At 37.3% G+C, this 22,447-nt stretch overlaps 1 protein-coding gene across 1 annotated transcript in view; it reads right to left on the bottom strand.

Moving 5' to 3' along the window:
* Window positions 1-631: 631 nt before the first annotated feature.
* Window positions 632-22,447, bottom strand: part of TYR (tyrosinase) — a gene marked incomplete at its 3' end in the record, with an annotated part of 110,286 nt that continues 88,470 nt past the window's right edge. The window contains exons 4-5 of the mRNA XM_079929657.1: window positions 9,870-10,051; window positions 632-858 (exon numbers count right to left, since the gene is read on the bottom strand). Coding sequence (XP_079785783.1) covers window positions 632-858; window positions 9,870-10,051 — 409 coding nt within the window. The remainder of the gene's footprint in view (window positions 859-9,869; window positions 10,052-22,447) is intronic.

Raw genomic sequence — 22,447 nt, 5'->3', positions numbered from 1 at the left:
AGCACATCTTAAGAGAGGTACTTAGCCAGATTCTTTTCAGGCGAAGGGCCCTTGATTTCAGTGGCCTTAAAATGTAGTCAGAACTATGGCAGGAAAGAGTTGAAGATTGTTTTCTACTTGAAGTCCATAACATATTTTGGAGCAGGAATGTAAAATATAAGGGAAACATGCTTTCTTAGGAAAATTAAAATGTATTTCTCAAGCTCAGAGGAGTCAATTAGTGTAAATTCGTTACTATTTTATTAAAATCAAAGAAAGGGGATAATAAAAGAAACATGTCGTTAAACAATCAGGAGGAAAATGATCACAATTGTTGTCATATTTTATAAGAGCACTTTCATTCAGATATGACTAGCAGACTAGCACCTCCATTACCAAATGGCATCTTTTCCTTGGAAATATGGGCTTGAGGAAAACTATTAAGGGAATGATCAAAATATAGCAAAGCAAGCACAGGTGGCTTCTACCTGAGTTGGACGAGGGGTATATTTTGTATTAAGATAACAATTCTAATAATGATCTTCATAGACACACGCCAAGGATTTCTTCTGGGACAACCCCTAGGGACTTTAACATCATTTAATTTAGAGTGAGGTCAGGTTTCTTGGCCCAACTCTATTGCTTAAGCCTTTTATAAATGGCTCTGATACAACAAGCTGTGGTAGTCCTCCTTGTCCATAAGGAGTGGCTGCTTTTCTTCAGGAAGCTGCTTTCTCTTTCGATGACACAACAGGCTAGTGAGTCCTCCCAGCACAGCAGTGAGGACAGACCCTACCATGGCTGCCCCAATGAGCCATGGCCAGATCTGACTTGCTTGTTGTAAGTAGGGTTTAATGTAATCTTGAAAACTATCTGGTCCTGAAATAGAAAGACATCCCAATGTTTTTACTATCATCATCACCATCATCATCATCATCATCATCATCATCATCCTTGCATAGTACTTTGGAGTCAGATGCTTGGGTTTGAATGCCAGCTCTGCTACTTACCAGCTATAAGATCTTGGGAAAGTTACACCTAATACTCCTAAGCTTCAGGTTCTTCATCAGGAAAATAGGAAAACAATACCACCTTGTTGGGATGTTTTAAACTTCATAGATATTATCTGATTTGTAAATTGTACAGTGCGTGCCCCCAAGTCAGCTACTGTTACTCTTTTAGTTATTTATTCTGTTACTTGACTCCATATTTCTAAATAATAGGCAAATATTACTACTTCTTAATTCGTCAAGTTTATCTCTGGAGTTCCTCAGGTATAAACAATGATTTGAGCTCTCTCACAGTTTCCCTTTTCTTTCCTCCATACTTTCAGCATAATAATACCATGATCTGGGGTCAAATCCACATCTCGGATTTCCATTATTTTTAATATTTAAATATTATTCACAATTGAACCAAATATTATTCTATGATTACCTTTCCTTTCTTACATTATTTTCCACTTGGGGTTAATAATTTATTATATCTATTTGCTTGATTTTAAAGTTCCCATCACTATTTACAAGACACTCTAAGATACTCTATATCCATTTTGTGATACAAAGGAAAGAAGAGAGTGCATCTTGGGCTTACCTAGTAGCAAATTATGGCTATGTGACTTAAGTCTTGAGCAAAAGTAATACATGTAACTTTGGGGCAGTTCCCTTAAAAAGAAAAGGTATGCCTTCTCCTTTTCCCTTTTCTCCTTTCAACTAATGCAGATAGTATGTTGGTGAGCCACCATAGATCATGTGATCAAGGGTAAACCCTAGGTCTTATAGAACTACAAGAAACAAGCAGCTCTGGTCCCTGAAATTATGGCGCTTGTGTTTGACAACATACCAAGACTGCCATTTGAGCAATAAATAAACTAACTTATTTAGGCCATGGATATTTGAGCCTATATCTACTCCCCATCCCTACCTTCCCCCTGTTGCTGATGTGGGAACTATAACATTTTTTTTATGACTTATTTTCTTGGCTACTGTTGATTAGTTCATAGTGAACAACTGACTCAAGTTGGGCCAGTCAGAATCATTACTCAGAATTCACTGTGCTGGAATTAAGAGTCAGATGACTCAGGAGCTGATAACCATCTTAGAGCTAGAGAGGGGGTAGGGAGCGGGGAAGAGAGAGAGGGGGAGAATGAATCTTTAGGGAGCTTAGTTTGCTGGTTCCTGCTGTTCCTCAGTCTCAGCTGCATCTTTGTCTTTCTTACATTTCAAATGTTCATTCCTTCTTTGGATTTTGTAAACCAATAAATTATCTTTTTATCTAATCTTGTTTCTATGGAGTTTCTGCCTTTTGCACTTCAAAAAGTCCTAATTATTTTTAAAGTTCGTTAGATTCCTACAACAATAAAAGATAAAGTACCTTAGGATATTCTGAAATTACTGTTATATGTAAGCTTCATATATCATAAAAATTAGATCAACAATATAAAAAGAAAATTAATATTTATTTAATATAATATCTTGGAAAGAATGGGTAGCAACATGAAGTGAAATGTAAAGTGGGAGTCTCATTGATCGCCATAAACTCAAGCACTGAAAACAGTTAAAGCAGGAGAATTTGTCAAAAATTAATTTTATATTAAATTCCAATCTTCATTCAAAGAAGATAACACTGGCGCTTCCCTGGCTTAAGTGAGGTTACAGGGCTCAAACCCCATTTCTCCTGTTACTTTCTCCTTTTTTGTCCTTGGTACTGTCCTTTTACCAGCTGTCACTAAGATACCTCTAAAATTCTTAGAATCCAGTAAGCATAATTTGAAACAATTGAGCAGATTTAGGTTTCTCTTCATCAGGAGGGGACAATAAGTTGCAAAGAACTAACATTATAAAATAAATTATAATAAAAAGATTCATAACTTTGGATTAATATTAATTTAAATCTAAGAAATGAAAGCTAACAAAGCTAAAATAAAGAAATTAAAAATGTGAAAATTATTTTCATCAAACATAAAGGTTACCATTCTAACACATTTAAAAGTTAATTTGAAAATGAAATTACAAATGTTTAGTTTGCATTGTTATTAGTCACTTCAATATATAGTGCATTTTAAATGTCTCACAAAATGCAGATTACATAGAGGTTACATAATATGTATGATTTCTTTATTGCTTAAGGCTCAGCTCAAATTCTTTCACAATTTTAAAACACTATTTCTTTGTCTGTCCTTCTGCTCTCCAGTTTCTCTTACTATTTCTCTACTTCAGTTCATTTCAAGTTGTCTTAAATTTTACTGTCACCAATGGACTGTCTTCTTTGAAACACTCTGTATTTCTCAATGTCTTCAACCTGAAATTTAGACTTGTCTTCCTCAGTTATTTGCTTTTGAGCCTCAATGGTGTATCTTTAAATTATTTCTTAATATCAAAAGTTTTCTATTTTTTTACCTACTTAAAATTCCATTTTTTTGGTTACCTATTCTCTTCAGAATAATCATAGAGTCTTCTATTTGTTTGGTGCTCTGTCATTTCCAAAGCGCATCCATATGCCCATTTATCCACACAACAAACACATGAGGTAGTTAGGAATCATTATCCTAACTTAACCAATTCAAAATCTGTAACTTAGAAAGTTTGCCTGTAATATTTAAACCCTGCAATGTATGTATAACCTTGGAATGATGTCCTTCACATAAAAAGTAATTTATAACTGTTATCGATTCTTCTTACTCCATAGTAATTCCATCAATATTTCAACTGAACCAGCTTCCAGTAAGAGTTTTTCTCTCTCACACCTGCTTTGAACACTGATTCTGCTCAGCTCTCTCTTCTGGATTCCAAGACTCTTTTCTTTTATTGCTCCTTTGTGACACTTGGCACAGTTGTTTACATGTTGTAATTATTTATATGTATGTCTTAATTTTCAGGCTTCATCATGAACCCTTGAGAGCAAGTAGTATGTCTTATTTATCTTTCATTCTTCTATTCATTCATTTATTCATTCATACAACAATGTTTACTGAGACACAATAAATGTCAGGTGGTGGTCCAGGAACTGCATGTGAAAGGCTGAGTAAGCAGAGCTCCTGGACTGAAGGAAATAATAACTGGAAGAGGAGACTGACAAGTAAACAAATTATTTTAAGAGCAATGCTGTTCCAATGCAAGTATATAAAAGATACAATGGGATAATGGGGAAAACACCTCCTATAACTGCCTGAGGAGTCAGAGGAGGCATCCCAGGAGACTATCCTACTGAGTAGAAGAATAAATTAGGACTTGAGTGTGGGATGCTGATGGCAAGCCATCCTAGGCAGAAGGAACAGTATGCACCTGTGTATACACATAGGGAAGAACTAGTGAACAAGTCCTCATCAAACCCCATGTGCAGAATGAGACCCTCCAGTTACTGTGAACATGCCTCCTCCTCTCATTTTTAAAATCAAATGTTCAGGTCTTTTGGAATATATTGGAAGAAGGAAGCTCTTCACAAAGTAACACCAGACAAAAGGCAGGATTACATTTGCCAACAGCATCAAGGACTCAACCCTTCATTGCCAAAGGTTTTTGGTCTCACCTTTCAATCAGTCATGCATGCAACAAAATCACCTGCTACTCAATTTTGAAAAACATCACTAAATTCAATTATAAGAGAAAATGTTTGACTAAAGCAAGAAGACATCAGCTGCCTTTTACGGAAAATGATTAAGTAATTATAAACGTGAGTGCCTAAATGATGAATAATTAACTGCCTGAACTAAATTATATCAAGAAATTTTAGAGAATTTTTTAGTAAGCTTAAAGTTTAGCTTACTCTATTCTGGCATTGTGTCTCAGTAAACATTGCTGTATGAATGAATAAATGAATGACTAGAAGAATGAAAGATAAATTTTAAACTCCCTGAAAGTACAACAGAATAATTCATAAAATAGAAAATGAGCAATTGCTGTTGCTTATTTTAAAGCAAAACTTCTCTAAACTTAGTGGCATAAGCTCACAGCTATATGAAAAGGACTTTAAATAGATAAAACATTTGGAATCAATTTTATTTTTAAAAATTTAACTATAAATAAATAATAAATACCTTTAATCCCCTAATGTGACTCTTTGAGCCTTCTTTCCCTTTTCTCCTCCAGTGATTTTTGTTGCCTTTTCAGTAAAAAGTACCCATTTGGGACACTAGGGAAGGGACAACGAGGTGGAACATTTGTGTACAAGGCAAGTATAAAGAGAACCCTCTCTTCTGTGGAATCATGGAGAGAGAATTCATTTGGGATTCTATATTTGCCACTTACGAGCTTTGTGACTTAGAACTTGTCACTTTATCTTTTGTTCTCAATCTACTTACCTATAAAACAGAATAAAATCACTACTAGGCAAGATTGTAAAGATCGGCAAAGATAACAATTTATATGCTGACGTCTCTCACATTAGTATCTGCAGGCAGAATCTTTTCTGAGGCTCAAGGCTATCCAACTGCCTCAGAGATATATTTATCCTGATGTGCCATTCACCCCATTTCACTGTGTAACAGATACCACCATGAGATTCACTCCATGTCTGGCCCTGCTCCTACTGTTTCTATCTCAATGAGTTCAATCACCATTCATCATCTGCACAGGCCAGAAAGCTTAAGGGCAACTCTAATATCTCCTTCTTTCTCACCTATTATATGTAATCATTTTCCAAGTTCCATACATTTTGTTTTCAAAATAATATCAATTTTTTTTGTCCTTTCTGCCTTGCCTCTTACCACCACTGCAGTTCCAACTTCCTTCACCTCTCCCCTGGATACTCGTAACAGCATGTTCACTGGCCTCCCCGAATGCGCTTTGCAACTGACACAAAACTTGCACCTTTTTGGATTTTATATGAATATAATCATCCGTATATATTCTATGATGTCTGGTTTCTTTGGCTCAACATTATGTCTTTAACATAGAGGACAGACTTGTGGTTGCCAAGGGGGAAGGGGGGGAGGTGGGGGAGGGATGGATTGGGAGTTTGGTATAAGCAGACGCAAACTATTATATATAGAATGGATAAACAACAAGGTCCTGCTGTATAGCACAGGGAACTCTATTCAATATCCTGTGATAAACCATAGTGGAAAAGAATATGAAAAAGAATGTATATATATGTATAACTGAATCACTTTGCTGTACAGCAGAAATTAACACAACATTGTAAATCAACTATATTTCAATAAAATAAAATTAAAAAAAAAACTTCCTACAAGCTGCAGCAACTGTAATCTTACGAAAACTCAAATTTGATCCTGATTTGTTTAAAATTCATTAATGGCTCTGTTATCCTAGCAATATGGCCAAAATTCATAATCAAGACCTCCTTTTCAACTAATTAATTCTTCCTGTTACTGATATTCTCTGAAATGTCACTTCATTGACCCCTAGAGATATGCACATCTCTAAACAAACAAGTCATTAGGTAAGTAGTGGTTTAAGGTCTTTCTCTTTCATTAGGATGTAAGCACTGTGAAGAAGGAGACTACATTGTTTACCACTGTATCCACAGTATCTACAAGAATGCCTTGAACAATGTAGTTACTAAACATATGTATGCAGAAAGAATAAATAAACCAATAAAATCACCTAGAAAATATCTAGTGCAAGAGAAGACTTGAAATACATTAAAAATATCTAAAAATGCAAATCAAAACTACAATGAGATATCACCTCACACCAGTTAGAATGGCCATCATAAAAAATCTACAAACAATAAATGCTGGAGTGGGTGTGGAGAAAAGGGAACCCTCTTGCACTGTTGGTGGGAATATAAATTGATACAGCCACTATGGAGAACAGTATGGAGGTTCCTTAAAAAACTAAAAATAGAACTAACATATGACCTAGCAATCCCACTACTGGGCATATACCCTGAGAAAACCATAATTCAAAAAGAGTCATGTACCACAATGTTCATTGCAGCACTATTTACAATAGCCAGGACATGGAAGCAACCTAAGTGTCCATTGACAGATGAATGGATAGAGAAGATGTGGCACATATATACAATGGATTATTACTCAGCCATCAAAAGAAACAAAGTTGAGTTATTTGTAGTGAGGTGGATGGACCTAAAGACTGTCATACAGAGTGAAGTAAGTCAGAAAGAGAAAAACAAATACTGTATGCTAACACATATATATGGAATCTTAAGAAATAAAAAAGGTTCTGAAGAATCTAGGGGCAGGACAGGAATAAAGATGCAGATGTAGAGAATGGACTTGAGGACACGGGGAGGGGGAAGGGTAGGCTGGGATGAAGTGAGAGAGTGGCATGGACTTATATATACTACCAAATGTAAACTAGATAGCTGGTGGGAAGCAGCCGCATAGCACAAGGAGATCAGCTCTGTGTTTTGTGACCACTCAGAGGGGTGGGGTAGGGAGGGTGGGAGGGAGACGCAAGAGGGAAGAGATATGGGGATATATGTATATATATGGCTGATTCACTTTGTTATAAAGCAGAAACTAACACACCATTGTAAAGCAATTATACTCCAATAAAGATGTTAAATTTTCTTTTTTAATCTAGAAATGACCTGAGTATTAAGAAGTGTGACATTTTTCTAGCAAGCTTTACTTATATGTATTGGTTAAGAGACACCATCCCTCATGATAAATATCACTTGCATTCAAGTGAATTCATTGGTTTAGCCCCATACCAGATACCATTTGGAGAAGACTGGAGAAGCTTGCAAGGTATCAGTTCTGATTTTGTAGGGCTCACAGCCAAGGTAGCGGGGGGAAAGATTCATATGTAGAAAAATTACCATGTAACTCTATTAAAGGAATGATTAAACATGACTCTGTGTATGTATACAATGATTTTGTATCTGAGAGTGTGACAAATGGTTATGGATCAGAATTTAGCCAGAGAGAATAGTGTAATAAAAGCAAGAGCCCGTGAAAGAGTCTGTTATGTTCTGAAAATGGAAATTAGAAAATCCTGGTGGTGACTCTATGAAAAACCATTACCAATATTCTCCTTTCTTTATGTACTGTGGGTGTTTTTAGAAGGAGGGAAAAACACTTCACTTGAGACTGCCCCTCTTTTTGACTCACTGGGAGCCCCTTCCCTTACCATACCTCCACCCTCTGCAAAATCCTCTGTGCTTAGTGATCTCCAGGTTTTCAAAGAACTCATCTCCTCTACCAGCCATTTTAGTATTCCTTCCACTGGCTATGGTCTTCAGATAAAGCAAAACAGGTATCGAACCCAAATCTGTCCAACTAATGGTTCCCCCAAGGGCAGGAAAAGGTTGATAAAATACAGTTTCTCCTGTTGGCCTTAAAATGTGGTTCTGCTGTGCCACATACTAGCTAGATGGCCCAGGACAAGTTATTTATATTCTTTAAGCCTCTGTTTTCTCAGCTATGATCAGGAAAAAGAAATAATAGTGCTTACCTCACAGGGTAATTATGAAAATTAAAGGAAATAATGCACACAGCATACCCAGAAGAGTTCCAGGCACATGAAAAGATCCATAATATATTAGCTATTATGAAATAACTCAATTTGTCTCCTCAGTGTAATTTTTCATTGCTCATACTACTCAAATAGGAGAATTTAGCATCTCAGAAATACAGAGTACACTTTACACCTCTATTTTTGTTATTCTATTAGTTTAGAATATTCCCTACCCTTTTCTACCTGCTACCTGCCTGCTCATCCTTCAAGGCCTTGTCTTGTCTTTTTAGGTTGAACTACTCTGAAGTCATTGCTTTCTCCTCTGTGCTCTTATAAGATTCGGTTTATGACTCCTTTATTGCACTTAACCCAGCCTGATGTTTCACACTTTTTTGCACAACTGTCTGACTTCCATACTGAATTTAATTTAACGCTCCTTGAGGTCTGGAGGTATGTCATTCATTTATGTGTCACTAAAATTTAACAGGAGGTAGGAAATTGGTAAATGTCATTCATTTGTTCATTTTATTTTACTAATCTGTTTATGTTTCCATGAATTATCAATGAATATAATGAAACATCAGTGCTGGTCGAATACCTCGTATCCACAAACTCTGTGTTGTTTAACCGTTTTTTTAGCTGTTGACCATCTTGTGTTGCAGTGGAGAGGACCCTGTAGTGTTGTAATCTGGCTCTTCCACATACTGGTGTTTGCTATTGGGAAAGTCACTTAAATTATCTTAGCATCAGTGTCCTTACCTCATTCTAGGGAAAATAATACTTCCCCTAATATATGGTTGATTAATAATGCATGCATGGTATGTAGCAGGCTCACAGGTAGGGGGAGACATTACTACCTGTTCCGTATTTATCAAAAAGATACTGACATACTACTACTAAAGAAGATTATTTAAAGCCTAGATCTAATTACAATCCTAGACTTAATCATAGTCAGAGCAATTATTATTATAATAGCTATTATCATTATTATTATTAACTGTGTTTAACTTCAAAATGTTCACAAATTTTCTTGGTAAGCCTAGCAGGAAGTTCCCAAAGATGATTTCAAAACTGCTAGATGTTTAACTTGGGCTGACTGCCCTAGACTCTTAATTATCAAATATCTCTTTGAGGTATTCTATTCCTAATATTTAAGGTTAAGAAACTGAGATTCAAGGAACTGAAGTCAAATTTCCCAAGGTCACACAAAAGTCAGTTTATAGTGTCACGTCTCACACCCATTTTTTTTCTGATTTTAATTTTAGTGCTCTTCCCATGGTTGCCATATGCAAAATGCTCTATATTAAGCAGAAAGGACAGAAATTTAAAGATTCTTGCAACTTGGTCCATGTAGTAATAAATCAGTGATGAGTTAAGGATCGTAATGCATTTTCCCAATTTAAATAATTTGGGGATAACGTTGTAAAAACATAAGGTTTTGCACTCTCTCAAAAGACATTGGTCACACCAGACTCAGCAATTCACATGAAAGAAACTGAGCCTTACCTGAATCTTGTAGGTAGCTATAGTCATAACCCAGATCTCTGGATGAAATAAAGAAATCACCATTTCTGTAGAGAGGTATAAAAGGAACCATGTAGGATTCCCGGTTGTGCCCAATGGGTGCATTGGCTTCTGGATAAACTTCTTGAAGAGGATGGTGCCTTCGAAGCCACTGTTCAAAAATACTGCAGAGGAAAGGATGATTCAATGTCAGAAACATATTGTTAGTAAAATAAATATTTGGAATTCTTAAAGTAAAATAACAAGGCATATCTTAAAACCTAAAGCTGTGGAAAGATGCCAATATAGTTTTCACACTTTGAAAATATTTTGTAAGTCACCAGTTCATGCTGTCAGGCCCTGATGAAACTCATTCATTTGAGAGAAATATTAGAGGATAATTTTGAAAGAGAAATTTCTTAGAAGATAAATGAAACTTACATGACAAGTTTAGACCCTTCAGAATGCTGCAGAGCAAGTGTAATTATTGGTTGAGTGACAATTGAGACATAGTTGTAAATTAAATATGTCTCTCATCTCAAAGAAAGTTCACCTAAAGAAAGAACTTGCAAAACTAAATTGGAATCAGTACTAGAATTTGGCCATTTTGGGGTCATGGCAGGGGACTTTCAATTATTTCAACCTCCTTGTTATGTTTGGTGCAGTGTATGCTTAATGAATCTTGGTGGGAGAGAGAGCTCACCTTCCATGATAGAGGCTAAAAATACTTACTTGGAAACCTGTGGTTTCCAAACTTCCCTGGAAGCTAGAGTACGACCACATGATCAATACTCAGCCAATCAGACATACCCATCCAAGACTTTGAAACAGGAGACACTGACACAAAGAAGCAAGGACAATGGAAAACCAACATCCTGTTTTTAAGGGCAGCGAGGCCAGAGGTATTAGTAAAGGTGTCCAGGGGTACCCTGTGTTCTAGAGCAGCGGTCCCCAAACTTTTTGGTACCGGGGATCGGTTTCGTGAAAGACAATTTTTCCATGGATGGGATGGGTGCGGGGGAGAGGGCGGGGGGGATGGGTGGTTCAAGCAGTAATGTGAGCCATGGGGAGCAATGCGGAGCCCCAGATGAAGTTTCGCTCGCTTGTCCGCCTCTCATCTCCTGCTGTGTGGTCCAGTTCCAACTGGGGGTTGGGGACCCCTGTTCTAGAGCATGGTTTTGGCAGATGATTGACTGCTGCCCTCCTCCCCTGTTCCCATCTGTTTCTCAACCTGCTTCTCCATGATCTCCTCACCTATCCGATACCCTTTCAGCAAATTTGTTTCCTGTTGAATCAGCCAGAGCGAGTTTCTGCTGCATGCAATTAAAAACTCTAACTGGAACAAAAGCTAAAAAACTATGGGATCAAAAAAGTCTAGTAAGAATGGAAGCAAAACTAAGCTACAGCAGAATTTATAGTGGATCATTAAAGGTGCGATAAAGAGAATGGCTTTGTGTCATCAGACCATATAACATAGAGGGAAGAATACTATATTTGGAGTCAGAGAACTCCCCTTGAGTCCTAGATCTGTGGTTTAAGAGCTGTATCAGTTGCATAAGCTCATAAGCAAATCACTGAACCACTTGAAGACTTAGCCTTCTCATCCTTAAAATGAAAGTAATAATATCTGTCCTATCTGTTTCCAAATTATCCAATGTGATAATTTTTATGAAAGTGCTAGATATATAAGCTACTGTTGTTTAGCTCTAGAATTGAAGCTCAGAGATAAAAGGTTAGTGCATGGTCGAGACGATGGGTCTAAAAAAGAAAGTGATAGTACTTTAAGCAAGCAAATAATTTTTTTGAGAAAACACTTTGAAGTACAATAAAGAAGAGAACAAGGAAGCCAGATGGCAGCAGTGGTGATCACTTTTTCTGTGATGAAAAGCAATTCTATTTGCTTAGAGAATCTGGACTTCAAATACTAGTTGTGGTCAAAGATGTTTTTAATTGTGAATAAACTGAGAGATCAGCAGGCTGCTGATAAACACTGCAAATCTGGTCCCTGAATAGCAAATGGTCCCTAAATAGCTCAATTATTAAATATGTTTACTGAGTACTTACTATATGTTAAGTTTTGGAGAAACTTGAACCTGTGCAAAAACCTGAATTCTGTGGGTTGTGACAAAGGAAACTTGTAAAAGGTCTTAACCTGTTTAATTTTCCTTTTATTCATCTGCAAAATGGGAGTAGTATTTATGTCTTGAAGGTATTGTAAGGATTAATTAAGCTGTCCTTTGACAGATGAATAAAGAAGATATTGTATGTATATACAGTAGAATATTATTTAGCCATAAAAAGAACAAAATAATGCCATTCGCAGCAACATGGATGGACCTAGAGATTATCATATTAAGTGAAGTAAGTCAGACAACAAATAAAATATGATATCACTTACATGTGGAATCTAAAATACAACACAAATGAACTGATTTATAAAACAGAAATAGACTCAGAGACATAGAAAAAAACTTGTGGTTACCAAAGGGAAAGGGAGGGGAGGGATAAAATTGGAATTTGGGATTAACAGATATACACTACTATATATAAAAGAGAGAAACAACAAGGACCTACTGTATAGCACAGGGGACTATATTCAATGTCTTGTAATAACCTATAATAGAAAAAAATCTGAAAAAGAATATGTATATATGTATGTATATACGTATATATGTATAAATGAATTGTTTTACACTGGAAACATTGTAAGTAAAAAAAATTAAAAATTGATTAATTAAAATAACATAAGTAAGATATATGGTTAAGTGTTGGACAGGTGGTAAACAGAAGCCATCCTCATCCCCATAGCATTTCTTCCTTTTCTTCCTTCTACTCATGATTCAAGTTATACTGGAAGAATTCTACAAATGGTGAGAGACACAAGACATGCATAGAAATGCCAAAGCCATGTATATTTGAGCTGGTTCTTTAAACATGGTTATTCTTCTTTAAGCAGAAATGGGGAAACAGAGGATTCAAGAAGATTGTTTTTTTGTGTGTGTACCTCCGTTTCCTCAACTGAAGAAATTAGGAACTGGCTTAAGTCTATTCAAGTCCTATAATTTTATGAATTATTCTTTTTATTTTAACATCTACAGTTTTCTTCTTTTCATGAAAACATTACTTGTTCATTATATACAATTCAGAAAATATGAACAAGCAAAAAGGAGAAAAGAAAAAAATCATATGTACTTGCTCCATATTTTTGTTGCAGTTTTTAAAATATACAAGTATAACATTAAATACATATTTTAATAAAAGAGAATTTTATTATAGACAACATTTTATAAGACATCTTATTTGTACTAAACAATGTTTAAATGATATTTAAACAATGTTCACCAGTTTTCAAGTGGTAAACCTTTTTTTTTTTTTTTTTTTTTTTTGCGGTACGCGGGGCTCTCACTGTTGTGGCCTCTCCCGTTACGGAGCATAGGCTCCGGACGCGTTGGCTCAGAGGCCAAGGCTCACGGGCGCAGCCGCCCCGCGGCAAGTGGGATCCTCCAGGACCGGGGTACGAACCTGTGCGTGTCCCCTGCATCGGCAGGCAGACTTCCAACCACTGTGCCACCAGGGAAGCCCAAACCTATTTTTTAATGAGAAGGAGACCCTCTGATAATTAATCTCTTCCCCATCCCTATTAAACTTTGACTGACTTAGAAACAGCCCAATATACAATGAGCTACTAGATAAGAGCTTGATGCAAACACTGTCCATTTTGTTAATTGAGAAAAATTACCCCTATAGTTCAATTTATCAATAATCTTATTTCTGCCAAGAAGTAAAAATTCTTTACCTAGGTAGGACAAGGACATCAATTCTCAGCACAAAAAGATGTAATGGATGAAACCATTAATGTGCTTACTCACCTTACCAACCTTTTAAAATGAAGGTATTAATCTTGCTTAAATTCTTCATCAGTGGGTCTGATCTTCAGTTAATTTCATCGAACCATGTCTAGAATGGCTCACATCAGAATACTAATGTTTAACTTGGATAATCACACTGACATTTTGGGAAGAAAGTTATCTTCTTACCAAAGATTCATTTAAACTGTATTTAGATGGTTTTCCAGAAGTCTGAGCAACAATGAAATGCACAACAGAGGATTTAGAAAAAAGTTAAGATGATCACAGATGGAAACAAGAAGGAATGTGTTTTATGTATGAAAGTAACATGGACGTCTGGTCACACCCATCCTTACAACAAGACAAAGCTGGACAAGTAGAAAATCAACAACTTTTCTTGGACCCATGAGAGAACTGGGCAGACTGCTTCCCCCAAAACTGTAGAGATAAATGCAACCAGAGGAACTCAACTGAAATTTGCTAACCAAGAGGAGAAACAGCTGGATCCATAAACTTAAACACTTTGATGAATGGCTGGAGGTTGAGTACGGACAACTTGTGATGTGAGAAACTGCTGGGAGCCATAGTCTTAGGGGGATATTCCCACACATTTGGGGTTTTTACCTCCAAGAACCCTGCCAGATTTTCACAATGAAGACCTGAAAAAGATCCTCTCCTGGCTCTGTAGGGGGAGGGAGAGTGACCACTGTGAAATATGCCCAGAGTCTTCTCCACACCAAAGCCCTTTAATCCAGAGGCAATAACTACCAGAGACTTATCCCGGTAGGAGGAAGGGAATTCCTCTCAGTCCAGTCCCTTTCAGCCTTCCTGTCTCACCTAAGGGGAAATAAAACATAGGCCATGGGTCAGGGCTTCAAGGAAATAGATTGGGAATGCTACAACTGGAAAAAGGAGTAGAGGACAGAGGGGGAAAAGAAACCAAAAAGCTATACCATTGGAGAAACACTTATGAAGGTCACAGCCCCAAGACACCGGCCAACTAAAAGACTGAAATTTAATCAGAATATTGCAGAACACTTTCTTCCCCTATACTTTACCATGATACCAACAGAGCTCTAGTATAATTAGGTAGACACACTGAGTACATAAAACAGCAAGACACAACTCCCTACTCCTTTTGTGTGGGTTGTGCATAGTAACTTTCCTCCAAAGAGCACAATATGGATGGGTGGTAGAATCATTTAGAAGTTTGAGAAACCTGAGAAATATGACAACTGCCAAGTGATCAAGGTTAACGTCAGCAATGGTAAGCCATGTTGATAGCATGTTCCCTTGATACTATGTGAAGAGAATAGTGCTTTACCTCTCTCGTCTTCCTCCCCAAAACATGTAATTTCAGTCTGCAAGAGAAAAACATCAGACGAATTCGAATAGAGGGGCATTCTATTAAATATCTGAGCAGTACTCCTCAAAACTGTCAAGGTCATCAAAAACAAGGAAACTTTGAAAAATTACCGCAGCCAAGAAGGAGCCTAAGGAGACGTGATAGCTAAATGTAATATGACATCCTGGATGGGATCTTGAAACACAAAAAGATATTAGATAGCAACGAAGTAATCTTAAAGTATAGATTGTGGTTAATAATAATGTATCAATATTGTTTCATTAATTGTGACAAACTTTCCATACTGAAGTAACTTGTTAAGAATAGGGGAAACTGGATGTGGGGTATATGTAAACTCTGCAACATTTATGTAAATAAAAATTATTCTTAAAGTTTCTTTTTAAAAACAGAACAACTAACAAAGAAGCCTAATGTAGTTGGATATTAGGGAACTGAGTTGATTTAGTACATTCACTGCTACAGTAAAAAATGCACAAATACTACAGAATTCTTTTTCATTCATTTATTCAACCATTTCATCAATAGTTAAATATACATATTATGAGCACCTATAATAAACTGGTTCTCTGCCAGGTATTGATGTATTTCTCTGTGCTTGTGGTACTTAGATCTATTGATGGAGATAGATACTAACCAGTAATTTCAGAAATGCATCTGTAATTACAGACTGGCAAATACTATAGAATGAAGCAACATGGTAATACAATTTAGTGAGGAGGCCTCATTGATTCTGCAGCCTTTGATGGTGTTGAAGGAGTATTTAGAGAAGTGGTATAAGAGTGTTTCTGAAAAAATAATAGAATTTGCAAGGGCCTTTGATGGGAGGTCAGATTCTCTCATCTGTCTCACTACTCCCATAGCTTCACTTATTATCTACAGGCTGATGGCTTCTCAACTTACAGTGACAGAGTAAATCTTGCTCTGAAATCTCGGTCCAAATACCCAGCTGCCTGGGTGGCATCCCCATTGAAATGCCTCAAAAGAATCTTCAAGCACAGCACACAGTATCTTCAAAAATCACGATAGTAACATCCCTTCCTCAGGCTACACTTCTCCACTGATCTATGTCTTTGGAATAAAAATATCTGTCCAGCCAGAAAATGTAAACAAATGACTGATGTATCTATGGAGAGAACAGTTTGAGATGAAGATAGAGAGGAAATGGGGGCCAAATCAAGAAGGGCAGTTGAGAACATGTGAGAAATATTTTTAATTTTTCCTAAGAGTAATAGGAAGTCACTGTTTATATCTGTTTATATCTGTGATCACAAGAGATAACATGAACAGATAACTTTTTTAAAGTTATTAAAGGGACTGAAGGACAGTCAGAATTGATGTGCAGGGAACAAGGGATGAAGAAATCAGCGAGAAAATTATATCCAGGTAAAAAGATGATGTGTGGCTATCCAAGTAGTACAGCTCAGCAGTGAGATGTCACAGAAGACTCCACATTTTCTGGTTAAAGTGGAATAATAATAATAATAACAGAAAAAAGGAAACAGTGAACAAGTTGGTAAGGCGCTTAAGGTAGATGAGAACCCAGATCTTCTGGCTGATGTACCTGGGCTTCTTCCTCTGACACTGCAGTTGTCCCTGCCTGTGATTCTGTTTTCTCCTTCCTTATTCTCCCTGAGTGGGTCCTGAATACTGCTGTTACTCTCTGACTAAGCCTTGTATCTGAGGGCGGGTTTGTCAACAGGGCTGGAAAGGTACAGAAAAACAAACGCTAGAATATCAATTAAACACTCCACTTACTTCAGAAATTATCTCACATCATCCTGTTTTCTTTCACTGTGGGAGGAACAAACCCAAACTGAGGCAGAGACATTGTTCACAAGTACATTGGAGAATATCAGTGCTACCAACTAGTAGCAACTAGCTAAGAAACCACATCTTCTTTATCTTCCTTTTCTCTGTGCATAGCACATAGTTGCAATATTTACATGATAATTGGTGCTCCTCTTTTGAGTTAATAATCTAACCCAGGAGAATGTGTTCATAATAAAGCAATTTCTGTAACGCAACCTCTTGATATATCTTGCTTATTGATTTAAGCCTCAGCAAATCAAGGAGGTAACTATTTTATTGATCCCATTTTACAGAAGAGAATATTGAGTCAAAGAACTGAAAGTTTGCCAATGCTCACTCAACTAGAATGCAGTAGAAAATCTGGCATTTCATGTCAGATTTCTGTGAGTTTTACCATTATACCCAGCTTGCAGAGCTAGGGCCAGAGCCCAGGTGTTCTATTCCAAGTTAAAGACTCTTCCACTTATAAGCAAAACATTAGCAATTAGTACTTAAAGCAAAGAGATGGACAGAGCATTAATGTTCTTCTCCAAGCATTTTAGAGCCATGCACATAAGTGGGAACTAGGCATACTTTGTCATTTTACTTTACCTGAGAAATGAACATTTGATTATAAAATCTCTCAAGTGCAGAGAAGAGATAAATGCAGAGTTGTGAAATATTAACATCGCTAGTCTAAAGACTTGTGATATTTCTTTGTGGAACTGAAACCTTTTTACTTCCCTCCAGAGGCCATGAGGACCCATAGACCAGCACAAGCTTAGTAGGTAACAAGGGGCGACAGAGAAGGGGACCAAAGAGAATGGCCTCTACATGGGATTCTGGGTCTAGGCCTTGACCTACGCATGAGGACCAGTTTAGAATTCCTCCTGAGGGAGGCCAGTGAGCACCCATGAAGTGACCCTGAAAGTGCTGAGTCTTATCTAGGCAGCTGACATTTACAGCAGGCGCGTGGGAGAGAGGAGCTGAGGGAAGAGGTACAGTACGTGCTGTGAACATAGGACAGCCCTGCAGGATATGCAGACAAAAGGGCAAAATCCACCTTCAACCTGTTCTAAGCAAAGGTTTAATAACGAGTCTTATTTTTCGCCCTAGGGTTTGAGGGCACAGAAAGAAGCCAGAAACATAAAACTTCATCTTGAGAAACCTGGATACATTTCTGGTATTGGTTTGTGAGGGGTGAGAGGGTAATCCGTGTGAGCCTCAGTTTATTCATCTGCAAAATGTGGATAATAACAAACTTCAAAGTGCCATGAGATAGAACTGAGATTACGTGTACAATACACCCAGGACAGCGCCAACACACAGTAAGCACCCAACAGTGGTTAACTGTTGCTGTTATTCTTGCACACATCAGAAACCATCATTTCTGCAGTTTAATACGAGGAGCCCACTTTAATTCCCTTAGAGCAGAGGTTTTAGATTTCTGCTCCTTGGGAATTTTGGTGTACCACAAGCAGGATGTAGTTGCCTTAACAAACAAATATGCCAGTGAATTTTATTTCTCATTTTAAAAGAAATTATATAAACAGAGAGTGAATAAATTGTAGAGGTTAGCTTCATAGATTCTGAAGCTACATTGCTTGGATTCAAATTTTGGTTGTAATACTCAGTAGCTGTGCAAACTTGGGCAAACTACTTAACCTTTTCGTGCTTCAGTTTCCTTATCAGTAAAATGGCAATTATAATCTGGGTTGAATTATGTCCCCCCGCAAAAGTTCATCTGTTGAAGTTCTCAGAAATTGATTTTGTATTTGGAGATAGGGTCTTTAAAGAGTTAATTAAGCTAAAATGAGATCCTTGGGGTGGGTTCTAATCCAATATGACTGGTGTCCTTATAAGAAGAAATAATTTGGACACAGGCAGGTACAGAGGGAAGACCCTGTAAAGACACAGGGAGAAGAGGGTCATGAAGAAATCATGGAGAGAGGCCTCAAAAGGCACCAACTCTGTCCACACCCACCTTGATCTTGAATTTCTAGCCTTCAGGATTGCAAGAAAAGTTCTGTTGTTTAAGCCACCTAGTCTCTGGTACTATGTCATGGTAGCCCTAGAAGACTAATACATAATAGTACTTATCTGAAGGGATTTTTGTAAGTATATTAATATATGTAAAACCATTTAGAATAATGTATAGAATAAAATACAGAATATTGTTATTAATATTGATAATAAAATGATACTTCCTTTGTTTTTGAGTTTTTCTTCCTTAGGATTTCCTTAAACTTTTATTCTCTACTACATTTTTTTTGCTTCTTCAAGGCTTAGGTCAAATGCTACCTCCATGAAAACATCAATCAGATTTACTGTTTCCCTCCTTTGATCATTACATTTGTCATGCTGTATTGTAATTATTTGATTATGTGTCATTCTCCAACAGTATATGGGTTTAGCCACATGTAGCCACATATATTCTTCCTTCCAGCCCTTCTGAACCACTTGCAAGACCCCCAAAGCATACCTCTGTTTCTTCATGCTTCCTAGAACATTCCTGTTCTTTCCCTTCTATCACTTTGCCCATACTTCTGTTATTCGTTTTTTCAAAACGTAGGTTCAAGTGTCACTAAAGGTGAAGGGCCTTACCTGATACCATCTGTGATGGTTAATTTTAATGTGTCGACTTGACTAGGTCATTGTACCCAGCCATTTGATCAAACATTATTCTAGATGTTTCCATGAAGGTATTTTTTAGATGATATTAACATTTAAATCGGTAGATTTTGAGTAAGGTAGATTATTCTCCATAATGTGGGTAGGCCTCATTCAATCCATTGAAGGCCTCAATAGGAAAAAACTGACCTGCCCAAGTAAGAAGGAATTTTGCCAGCAGATTGCCTTTGGAGTTTAACTGCAACTCTTACCTGGGTTTCCAGCCTGCTTGTCTACCTACCCTGTAGATCTTTGACTTGCCAAGTTTCCACAAATGTTTGAACCTCTCTCTGTCTCTTTCTCTGTTTCTCTCTGTGTCTTTCTTTCTCCGTCTGTTTGTTTTTCTTTCTCTCCCCTAATCTGTAAACACACACACACACACACACACACACACACACACACACACACACACACATCCTGTTGGTTCAGTTTTCCTGGAGAACGCTGAGTGATACACCGCCCATCCCCTACCGAGTCAGATGCTATCTCCTCTCTCCCTCTTTCTCGGTTCTACCAAGATGCAAGTCATTAATGCCACTGCTTCTCCCATGGCACTCACACTATACTGGGCTGTGTGACTGACCAGACTGCAACTCTCTTGAGGACTGGGACAAGTCTTCATATGATTTCGTATTTCCAGCTCCTGGCAAAATGCTTATTATTAATATATGCCAGACACTGTGCTAACTGGTGTGGGTCAGAGAGTAACACCACTTATAGATATATCCAACTCAAAATCATCAGCATCTCTTGGATTTCTCCTTCTCTCAGTTCTAATAGCTAACCGCTAAGTAAATGATTCTTTAATATTTAATTCACATTCTCTTTGAGAATTTGATAAAAATGTGGGCTCTCTCCCAAGAAGACTACACAATTCTCATAAATTTTACATATTTTTGAACTACCCGAATCTAGCCCTCTAGTTAGTGAATAGGCACTGTGATGGACATTTGGTTTGCAGTGATCAATAAGACAACATCATTGTTCTCAATAGGTTCCCCATATACTGTTGGAGAATGACACATAATCAAATAATTGCAATACAGCATGACAAATGTAATGATCAAAGGAGGGAAACAGTAAATCTGATTGATGTTTTCATGAAGGTAGCATTTGACCTAAGCCTTGAAGAAGCAAAAAAAATGTAGCAGAGAATAAAAGTTTAAGGAAATCCTAAGGAAGAAAAACTCAAAAACAAAGGAAGTATCATTTTAATATCAATATTAATAACAGTATTTTATTCTATACATTATACTAAATGGTTTTACATATATTAATTCACTTAGTACTTACAAGAATCCCTTCAGATAAGTACTATTATGTATTAGTCTTCTAGGGCTACCATGACATAGTACCAGAGACTAGGTGGCTTAAACAACAGAAATTTTCTTGCAATCCTGAAGGCTAGAAATTCAAGATTAAGGTGGATGTGGGCAGAGTTGGTGCCTTTTGAGGCCTCTCTCCATGATTTCTTCATGACCCTCTTCTCCCTGTGTCTTTACAGGGTCTTCCCTCTGTACCTGCCTGTGTCCAAATTTCTTCTTCTTATAAGGACACCAGTCATATTGGACTAGAACCCACCCCAAGGATCTCATTTTAGCTTAATTAACTCTTTAAAGACCCTATCTCCGAATACAAAACCATTTCTGAGAATTTCAACATAAGAATTTTAGCGAGGACATAATTCAACCCATATTATAATTGTCAACAACAGCCAACTTGGGGTCACAAAGGAAGTAGCCAGGTAATAGTTATATGACCTACTTGTGCCGAGACCACTGAAAAAACTTGGGGACTTTCTCTGGGTTTGAAATAACAGTGTCCCAGCAATTCCTTTTCTTCATGTTCCTGGCTAATGATAGAACTCATTTAAGGAATATTTGGAAATTTTTACTGAAAAACAACATTTTTAAAAGAAGTGGATACTTTAAGAGCATAAATTGTCCAGAATGAGTAGCTGCAAATGAAAAGCCAGTTATACAGCTAAGTAATTCAACCTCGATTGACTATAATTCCAAATATATACTTTACAACTTCTTAGCTTAGTTGAGGAAAGGGCAAACAGGTCTTTGGGGAATGGCTAAGGGAGCAAAAACCAGATTGAAACTACTTAAGCTAGTGATGAAACTTTAACGAACTTAGGGTACAAACCAAAATATCAATGATAATGAACCAAAAAGAACCAATGAACTAGAAGTCTAAGAAAGAAAGGCAGTTTCAGAAGTTATTTTTTCTTTTCCCATACTTACGTGTATCATTGAGTGGCCAGGCACCCTACTAGGAACTATTTTGAGAGAGGATTAAAAGCAAGCTATAGTCCTTCCCATACAATCATAAGGTGCACCCAGGATTGAGAGTCACTGCATTAGGCAGAAATTGACTCAAATCAAATGAGCCAGGCTGCACTCACAGACCACAGCTAGTCGGAGTGAATTTGTGAAAAGGTATCTTTTGGGCCTAGCCGCTCCGCGGCATGTGGGATCTTCCTGGACCGGGGCACGAACCCGTGTCCCCTGCATCTGCATGCAGACTCTCAACAACTGCGCCACCAGGGAAGCCCATGAAAAGGTATCTTCAAGGGCCAGCCTTCCCAGCTGAGGTTCAGTGTCACTGGGAGGCAGCCCATTCATCTGGTTCTCAGTAGATGTTACTGACTGACCTTCAAATTCTCAGTGTTCTTACCTGTGAAGTGATGATAAGAAAGCTTACCTTGTTCCCTTCACTATGTTGCCCATTTAGTTATTGCATTAAATATTCCATCTTGAAGCCACTACATGTCAAGCTCCAAGGATGGATAAGAATGGTTTCTACCCTCATGGATCTCACTCCATGTCATGATAAAGAGATACATACAATTTCAAAGCAAGGTAAACAAGGCTCTTGGGGGCTTGTGTTTAAAACCTATGGGA

This window comes from Stenella coeruleoalba (assembly GCF_951394435.1).
Source record: "Stenella coeruleoalba genome assembly, chromosome: 8".
In the NCBI taxonomy this organism is placed as follows: domain Eukaryota; kingdom Metazoa; phylum Chordata; class Mammalia; order Artiodactyla; family Delphinidae; genus Stenella; species Stenella coeruleoalba.
This window is presented reverse-complemented; position numbering and strand designations above follow the sequence as displayed.